General features: G+C 36.2%; 1 protein-coding gene across 1 annotated transcript; it reads left to right on the top strand.

Annotated features, from left to right (window-relative positions):
- The first annotated feature begins 967 nt into the window (after nucleotides 1-967).
- On the top strand, nucleotides 968-7,146 carry LOC107828770 (KH domain-containing protein At2g38610). Its single transcript, XM_075232353.1, has 7 exons — nucleotides 968-1,240; nucleotides 1,368-1,459; nucleotides 2,635-2,786; nucleotides 5,608-5,724; nucleotides 5,834-5,950; nucleotides 6,212-6,355; nucleotides 6,441-7,146. The coding sequence occupies exons 1-7, from the start codon at nucleotides 1,161-1,163 to the stop codon at nucleotides 6,585-6,587; spliced, it is 849 nt and encodes a 282-aa protein (XP_075088454.1). The 5' UTR covers nucleotides 968-1,160; the 3' UTR covers nucleotides 6,588-7,146.
- The last annotated feature ends 2,758 nt before the right edge of the window (nucleotides 7,147-9,904 follow it).

The following is a 9,904-nucleotide window of genomic DNA, read 5'->3' as shown; positions in this document are numbered from 1 at the left end:
ATATAGATAGATATAGATTGATAAGATTGTTGGCCTTTCACGCTCTTCACATTTGACCCATATTTTTCTCTTTTTTCTTTTCTTTCAAATAAACGATATTAAACTTTTTTCCTCTTAACGGTTTCTTTTTTAATTTACAATACGACAATTTTTTTTTTATAATATTAGGAAAAGCAATATGAACTATATTATAATTATGCTACCTAGTTCAAAAGGAAAATATTCATATAGAGTCCTAAAATATTAGGGCTACTTATGCAGTTTAGATAAGGAAATATTTAATAAGTAAAATTTTAGTTTATTTTAAAGTTCTAAATCCTAGAAAAATAAATAAATATTATTTTGTCAAGTGTAAACTCTATTTTAGAAAGTTAAAAAGGCGAACGATATTTTGCTAAGGGTCTTCGTATAAATATATAAAAAATATATATTTTATATATATTTTGACTAGCGAATGTAATTAGTTTTAACCGACCGGTCAATTTTATATTTTTTACCCATCTAAAATTACCCTCATGTTGTATCTTTGTTAGAGATGAAGAATAGAAACAATACATTTTTCTAACTATGAGGGCAATGAACAAATAATAAAATTTCTGAATTTCAGATATTAGCATATTCAACCCTTTTCCGTTGAAAAGAACTGGAGTATTGGTCTTTCCTTAATTTTTGTGGAACGGCGAGTATGATAAAATCTCTTGGTTAGGCACCGAACGCAAATAAATCAACTTTATAAAATTGGTTGATTTTTAATCTCATTTTTCTTGCATTCACACACGTTAGGCAGAAACGGAAGGAGACAGCACAGTCTGTGTTGACATACAATTATTAGGAGACTAATAACTATCATCAATTACATACCTATTCTTTCATAGATTTTTCTCAATTATCATTATCTGATACACTACCTAAATACTCCTACTTCTATAGTAACTTCTTCAAATAGCAGAGAAAAAAAAAAGGTTTTGGCTTTCTTTCTGCCAATTTCACAGGCTTTTAGACTTTTCACCCTTTATTTACACAAAACCCTTTTCAAGGGTTCTCTCTCATTCTGTTTCTTTTCTTTTCTTTTCTTTTCTTTTCCTATCTTCTGCCGCTATACTATAACCCAGCAGGGGGAGCCATTTCAGTCTAAAAGCTTGTTCACCTGAAAAAAAGCTATGTCAGGTTTGTATAATCCCAACTTTTCACCTGCTAGAGCTGCTTCTCCTCAGATTAGAAGTACCCCTGATGTTGACAGGTATATATTGTTTTTTCCTATCCTATCATTTACTAATTAGTTTTCTCTTTTAGCTGATTTTTTCAACTTGTGTATTTGAATTTGGCTATGTGCGTTTTGATCTTCATGTGTTTCTTTTACATCTTAGCAATCAGTACTTGTCAGAGCTGTTGGCGGAGCATCAAAAGCTTGGACCTTTCATGCAAGTTCTTCCCATATGTAGCAGACTCTTGAATCAAGGTTACTTTTTTGAATCAATTCCTTGTCTTGGATCTATGTTTCTTCAGTTTTTGTGGGGTTTAGCTACATTTTCAGTATGTTCTTATGGTTTCTTGTGGTTATGGATGGCAAGCTAGATCTGGCCCGATTGTTTCTTACCATCATGAGGAAATTGGACTACTATATATATATATATATCTGTTCTTGCCCATCTTTTTCTCCAGGATGGGGCGTTGGAATGGAAAAATTAAATCTTTTTTACATTTTACTCTTCTTGGATTCTGTCTGGACTGAAGTTTCATGTATCCTTCTGCTGTTGAAATGGAAAACAATTGCAATCCCTCTCATTTGAGAAACATTCTAACTCTGGTTCATTTGCAGCTTGAGGTTCACAATTCACAAGCAAGGCTCTAATTACTATATTAAACAGATAAAAGGAGAAGATTATAGGGGCGCAAAAGAATTCCTTTATTCAGAAAGTTGCATCTTTTCTAATAGATATAACACGTTTCGGCCAACCATCCGCGACTTTTGTGCCAGTAGTTTTGCAATTAAAAAAAATCCTTTTGTGCCAATAATTATTGGGAAATCGTGATTCAAGCTTAGTGGTACTTGTTTGGTCTGCGAATTGTCGATCATCTCAATTAGCTGTTCAAGTTTGAAATGTTATCCTAAGGGCACTTGAAACCTTTGGCTGTTTCATTGTCTTGTCGCATGTTTTCTGAAAAAGCTTAAAAATAGAAAAAGAGGAAACATGAGTAAGGCAATCAAGAAGTCATTTGTGGAAGGCAATCAAGAAGTCATTTGTGGAATTACCTGCTTTGGGTTTTGGGGGTGGGGGGGTGGGGGGTTGACGCTGATCTTTTCTGGAAAAGAAGATATCTGGCCAATTGGTGACCTTCAGATTTGCTCACGGTGCAAATAATCAAATTACATGCTCTTCTTGTTTAGGAACCCTTGGTTTAGAAATCAAGTCTTGTGATATTTACAACTTGTCCTCATCCTTCCAGTGTACACGACATGATATGCTTATCTTCTTAATCTTGTCGAATTTTATCAGATTTGTTTCCCAACCTTTAATGATAATTATAGTGGTTATGGTGTCAAGCTGTATTTTCTTCAGGTTCATGGTCATCAAGCTATTGCAATTTTATTGAGTGGTGCTTGGTTTCTAAATATGATTTGGTGTTTTTCAGAGATTTTAAGGGTTTCCGGAATGTTGCCGAACCAAGGATTTGGTGAACTTGACAGATTGCGACATAGAAGTCCTAGTCCTATGGGTTCAGCAAACCTTATGTCAAATGTTGCTGGAGCAGGATTGGGTGGTTGGAATGGACTTCCCCAGGAGGTAATTGTCTTTTTCATGTTATCTTTGACACTTGGCTCAATGTGGTAAACGTCTTCTCTTAACCAGACTGTCCGTACATATCTTGCGGGTCATGTATAGGTATGAAATCCTCTTATGTCTGCCTAACAGTGATCATGCTGTTCGGTCTAAGTGAAACAAATGGATATGAATTTTTAGTGTCTTCACATTGATGAACAGTGTGTTGTCGCAACTATTGTTAATAAGCTTTTAGAACCAATAAAATGTATTGATTAGCATGTTTGCCTGTTTCTTGACTAAGTGTAGTTTACCAAATAAAGTCAGCTTCTTTTTCTTACTTTGGATCCATCCCTATTCTTTTATTAAGTGCAAAATGATGGGTACTGAGGGGAGTATCAACCATGTGATGGAGACCCAATTAAAATAAAAATAAAAAGAGATGGATTGCGAGTTCATTTTTAAAAATTCAGCAATATAAGTGGCTGATAGGGCTTCTATGATTTTGCGACAAGTGCAAGGCGGATTACAAGTGGTTGTTGAGCTGACAGAAGCTATATTCCAGTCTTTCAAAGGCTTCTCTATTCCTTTCTTTCCGTACAAGCCAGCTAAGACATGCAAGTGATTAAGCAGCACATTTTTTCATCCATTAGAGTACATGGACCAAGTTTACAAGAATTCCTTACCCATGGAAGATTATGCCCAATTGATGTTCAATAGGTTAAGAAAAGAAGATATGTTTTGGCCACTTATTTCAAAACACATCTGGTGACAAAACAGTCTAAATAGAGCAATCTTACTGTTTCAATTATCCTCACTATTCTTATTAGTGGAACTTAATAGCTGCTTTATTTCTTATTGATCATAAGCTATTAAGTAACTCTTTTAGGAGCCGAGCTGCGTTCTTCTCTAATGAAAAGACTCGTAAGTTTCTCGATGCTGCTAAATGAAACCATAACAGTGGCTAGATATCGACTGCCAATGGAGAGATAATGTCTGTGCACCCCAAGGTACATGGTGTAAAAATGTAGCAGTATTCACGTGCAATGGGAACAATCTTGTCATGGAATCAAAATAATTTTAACTTAAGCAGCTATACGCTCTTGATTTCCGTCTTTCTGAAATATGTTTATGCTGCTAGATATCTCAATCTGGCGTACATGGTTAGGTTACGTATCAAATAAAATTAAAATTTCATTGGACTGAACTGGGCTAACATGTATAGCTAATGCATAGGTCTCTAAAAAGAGATACTTCTTTTATGAGGCTAATTTAGGCTTGACTTTATTTTCTAATTTAAGTTTCTATAAATCATGTAAATTTTTTTCTCGTCGCCATGTAAGATTTTTGAAGTACTTTACTTTTTAAATAAAGTTCTTAGTCTCTTAAAAAAATGTTCAAGCTACTTTTATATAGCCCATTTGCTTAGTTATTGACTGTCTAATTCTCAACAAACCTCTAGAAATATTGGATTGCGTGTGTGGACATACGAGCCGTCACCTCATATCCACTTGTTGTTGAAAGTAAGATTAACTATTTCAGTTGTGTTTGGGTTTTTAAGTTAAAAAAAAGAAGGGAAAACTTATAAACCATTTTAAGTTTTGGTGAGAGATCTTAGAGAATTGCAGCAAAAGTACCGAATCAGCTAAAGAGAAAACCATAGAATTTCTCTTCTCCATGTGCATCTTGATGTCCCTTCCCAAGGTAGAGGTAAGATCTGCGTACACACTACCCTCCCCAAACCCCACTTGTGGGGACTCCACTAGGTTTGTTGTTGTCATGTGCATCCTCAAGGTTTGAGCAAGGTTTGCTGGACCCTGAAATTACATGTCTTGTCCTTGTCTTATTCGTTTCTTGTAAAATTTCGATTGAAAAGCTTAGATATGTTACTATTCTACTAGTTTTAATATTCAATTTTAAAAGGGAGGATGTTTTGCTGTGAAGACGTCTTCTTCAGACGTGGAAGTTCTTTAGGTCTTTGGTTTCGCTTCTCAGGCATTCCGTTTGGGTGTCATATGTGTCCATTAGCGGCAGAGTATGGTAATCGGATTGATCTAGAATTTAAACAAGCATACGAGGCCAGTAGGGATCTTAATTTTCTGATGCATTCCATGTATGATATTGAAGCCTTAAGGATGTGGATGGCACAGATTATGGACATAAAATTTTGGAAGCTTCAGCATATCTTTCGGTTAACAAGGGTGATGCGAATGTTGAATTTGCTATATTCTGAATATAGATTTTTGTGGGACAAAGATGTTTGGTTCAAAGATGAATGATGATTCATTGTATGTTGTGTTATCTTGTTGCTTCTCCATCTAGACGTCAATTTCTCATAATACCAGAAGATTGACCTCCTAAAAGAATATAGGCAAATCCGTAAAATGCAAAATTAGTTCCCTGAAGATTCTAATTTTATCATTTCTTCGGGTATAGTAATCTTAAGGTAGGGAAGTGGAATTTTTGCTGGAGAATGAGTGAAGATACAGACGGTCTCTAGCTCGTTTTGGAGGCTGTTATGTTCGGTCAGTGGCAGTGCACACTGGTTGGAACATTAATAACAGTTGAGGTCGATCTCTCTGACTGGTTTCAGCTCTATAGCTGTGTACATCCCGTTGAACATTTTCAGAAGGATTGGTAGTTACTTTTATTTATTTATAAAATACAAGTAAAAGGAGTGGTTGATAGTTTCTTTTGTGTTCTTAATACTCTTTCAGTTGGCATATTTTCCTATTTTACCATCCAAAGTACCAACCATTTTGTTGTCAGCTAACTGGTGCTCTTCTTTTTTGCTAGTTTATTTTCGTAATGTTCTCTAAAATATCAATTTCTCAAATTGTGCCAGAGGTTAAGTGGACCTCCTGGAATGTCAATGGACTGGCAAGGGGCCCCAGCAAGTCCTAGTTCGTACACTGTGAAAAGAATATTGCGCTTAGAAATTCCAGTCGACACTTATCCGAATGTAAGGCTGTTAGTGTTGTTGCTTAGTTGCAGTTTTCTTTGGGATAGATAAATGCTTAGTAGTATATAGCCTTGTCTGAACTTTGGACCAACTTCTTTGTGGATTTCAGTTTAACTTTGTCGGGCGACTTCTGGGTCCCAGAGGAAATTCATTGAAACGGGTGGAAGCTACTACAGGATGTCGTGTTTTTATTAGAGGAAAAGGGTCAATAAAAGATCCGGACAAGGTAGTTTTCATCTTCTTTTCTTTCTTACAATTTTTGTTTATTAATACTGACAATTTTAATTGGAATATGGGACGGACTTTTGGTATTTGAAAATTTAGTTTATCCAGAACTAAGACTTGTTATTGAAAAAAAGGTCGATGAAAGACTATTCAATTTCTAGACTTACTTCTAGCTCTAGGTAGATCACAGTCTTTTGTGGAGTCGTATGTGTGAACTGTATCATTGAAGTTCTAATATATTTTCGCGGTTGATAACTTCAAGGAGGAGAAACTAAGGGGAAGACCAGGATATGAGCACCTGAATGAACCACTCCATATTTTAATTGAAGCTGATTTGCCAGCCAGTGTTGTGGATATTAGATTGAGACAGGCACAAGAAATAATAGAGGAGTTGCTCAAGCCTGTGGTATGTATCTCAAATTTCGTTGCCTCTTTGGGGTTTCAATTTTTATTTTTATTTTTATTTTTATTTGCAATGATTTCATCTACAGGATGAATCACAAGATTTCATAAAGAGACAGCAGTTGCGTGAACTTGCGCTGCTAAATTCAAATTTTAGGGAAGAGTCTCCTGGTCCAAGTGGCAGTGTCTCTCCTTTCAATACTAGTGGAATGAAACGTCCCAAGACTGGCCGTTGAGAGAGGAGAGACATTGAAGTTGTTGATGCTAAGAGAGGTTTGTACTCCTCGGATAGTGAGAGGCATGCCTCGAGATTCCTCTTAACATACCATCCGTATCTGCATCACTACCTAAACCCAAGATATAAAATAGACACAGGTCATTGCGGGCGATTTTTGGTTTGCCTTTTGGGTTTTATTTATCTTTTCAGCGACAGAAATGAAACTGAGTAAAAAGGGAAAAAGAAAAAAGAGATAGAACTTATGGTTTATACAGTTGTCTTTCTGAATTAGGTTTGGTCATGTCAGTCCCTGTAAACGTCATTAATTTATTCTTGTATTAGTAATTGTAGTGTGAAGCTGTTATTGGTACATTGTAGCGTTTAGTGGTTTGAAGCCAATAGGTTTTTCCTTGACTTGCCCTTTGTGTTCGAGCTCCATTGGTCAATTATTATCAAAGAGACACCAATATTGGTGCTTTTACTAGAAATTGGATTTATTTATTCTGTCCTAATATATGACTACTTGATATGTCAATATGTAATATGTTTCTTCCTGTGGAAACAGGGATATTCTTTAATTCTTCCTTCCATTATTATATTTGCTCTTCGTTTCTTCTTGAGGAGTGATTACAATGGTGTTGCAAATGTTTAGTGATGAATTAGCCTTACTTAGCTGCTACTTAGCTGATGTGGCAACGCAATTAGTTAATTTGGTAGAAGGTTTCGGAAGTTAGTTAAAGTCAGAAAATTAGTTAGGAGTTAGTTACACTGAAGGGGGAAGATCCGTGAGCTTAGAGACATTTATATATAGTTTGTATTGTTCACATTTGATTCATTCATTACATAATACTCTTCTCCTACTTTTGAATTCTTTCCTCAAGCTAATATCTCGGTGACAACCCTCTTCTGTATTAGTGAAAAAAAGGCATGATACGTGGATTACCATCGAGGTGACCGGGCATGGTACGTGGACCATTAATATAGCGACAAGTAGCGTTCTTAATTAGAAGAGTTAAAGAATGCGAAAAGGCATGGGAGGAACACCCTCGGGGTTACACTGAGAAAGGAATCGGTTACACTGAGAAAGGAATCGGACCTGACAAGTAAAAGGAGAAACAAGAGCGGAATGAATAAAGACCGTTAAGCAGGGAAGATGCACGAACCTGTCATAAATAAGTAAGGAAAATCGATACGGTTACGGGAAATCCTCAGCCATAAATACTTCCGTTACAATTGTATATGGTAACGGGTAATCAAGTAGGGGTGTTCAAAACCGAACCGAAAACCGAACCGAAACCGAAGCTTAATGGCTTATTGGTATCGGGTTAACGGTTTAACGGACGGGGAACGGATTGAAATATTTTTATTAACGGCTTATCGGTTTGGGGGCGGATTATTCAATTTTCTTAACGGATAATCCGTTAACCCGTTAAGAATATATATATAAAATATCAAAAACCCTTTCACTTCTTCCAGTACTCCATCTCTAAGTTCTATTTTTATCCGTATATATATTAAATATCAAAAACCCTTCCACTTCTTCCAGTACTCCATCTCTAAGTTCTAACGCCTAATTCCTAAATAATCAGAACCCTTACGTACTATGCATCAGAAGATCCCAGGCTTGGCTTAGCTTAGCTTATTCTCCCACCCTACAACAAGATTGTTTAAGATGTTGTCTATGGTTCACCTCTGCTTTTGTTTTTTTTAAACTAATGCATGTTGTCTATGTTTAATAGAAGAACAACAGTGTTGTGCCACAACTTTTTTCACTCTACAACACATGACACACTACATCATTCTTATGTAGGCGTTAACAGACATGTATGTCTGGACTCAATGTGTAATTTTCTATTCTGAATTTGTATGCTAGGTGGTCAACAAACAATTAATGAACGCAATATAGATTGAATTAGGCCGATAAACCGCCCAATAACCGCCCGATAAGAGCTAAACCGTTACCAATCCGCCCGATATCTTATCGGGTGGCTAGCGGATTAATACATTTAAAAGCCGATAACCGTTAAGTCGTTCCATTAAGAGTAATTAACCGCCCAATCCGCCCGATAAGCAGCCCTATAATCAAGGCAATTAATGCCATTAGTGAGCCTCAATTAAGTAAGGAATTTCTCGGTCTAAGTCAATATCAAGAATGAATCGGGTTATCGATAACCGAGATTTACTTCACTTTTCCAACAATTGGAAGAATAAAACAGGGAATGGAAATAATTGACAAAGAAAGAAAAATATGAAATATATTGATAATTACACCAAAAATTGCGGTTAGAACCTTGAGAATAAAGTAAAGAATGATTGCATAATTTTGGGTGTGATTATTAATATATTTTGTATTTTTCTTTCTTTGTCAATTATTTCCATTCCTTGTTTTATTCTTCAAATTAATGGGAAAGTGAAGTAAATCCGCCCGGCGTGGTCACATGCATAACAACACAATCCGCCCGGTGTGGTCACAGGCATAACAATACAATCCGCCCGGCGTGGTCACATATATCCAATCCAAATCATATCACACAGAAAAAAATATATAAGATTACATGTATGTAATGAACGAATAATGGATCTCATGCTCCTGGACTGATATGAATGACCTACTAAAGTGTAAACATGTGCAAAGAGTGCTATCATAGCTCAAATCGGTGATTTCATCACTGAAATAACAATTATCAAGTTCATTCAGAGAATTAGCCTCTATGTAGCCTCAAATGTGGCTCAAATAGTTCACAACAAGGTTACAAGTATGAGATGTTGTAAAGCTTTAAGCTTAACAGTCAATTCTAGGCATATCATTGCCTAAGCACTACCCCGAGCATGAATAAATACCCCGGTGTTAGCACATGGGTTCAAACCCCACACATGTGCGCATCCATAGCATGCAGATATCACAAACAATTCAGGCAACTAGTGCCTCAACTAAATTTAGATAAGATACTTACCTCAAGCAAGCCAAATCACTCCTCTAACAAGCCCTTCCCGCGCATATAAATCTCCAGACGGCTCGAATCTTGCCAAAACAACGCAATACCATCAACAAAAGCCACAGGAAGTGATTCCAAAAGACAAAGGTAAGATCTTTAGCTCAAATAAAAAAGTCAACCCAAAAGGTCAACCCCGGGCTTGCACCTCAGAACCTGACAAAATTAATAAATTCCGAACATCCATTCAATTTCGAGTCCAACCATACCAAAATCATCCAATTCCAACCACAAATCGACCCTCAAATCCTCAAATTTCACTCTCCAATAACATAGTCCAAAAATTCCCAAATTATATCTTAGATTCATGAAAATTAGGTGTAATAATCAATGGGTATTCAAT

Source organism: Nicotiana tabacum, chromosome 2, assembly GCF_000715075.1.
Source record: "Nicotiana tabacum cultivar K326 chromosome 2, ASM71507v2, whole genome shotgun sequence".
NCBI lineage: Eukaryota > Viridiplantae > Streptophyta > Magnoliopsida > Solanales > Solanaceae > Nicotiana > Nicotiana tabacum.
Note: the sequence above shows the minus strand (reverse complement) of the source record. Positions and strands in the feature narration are given on the sequence as shown.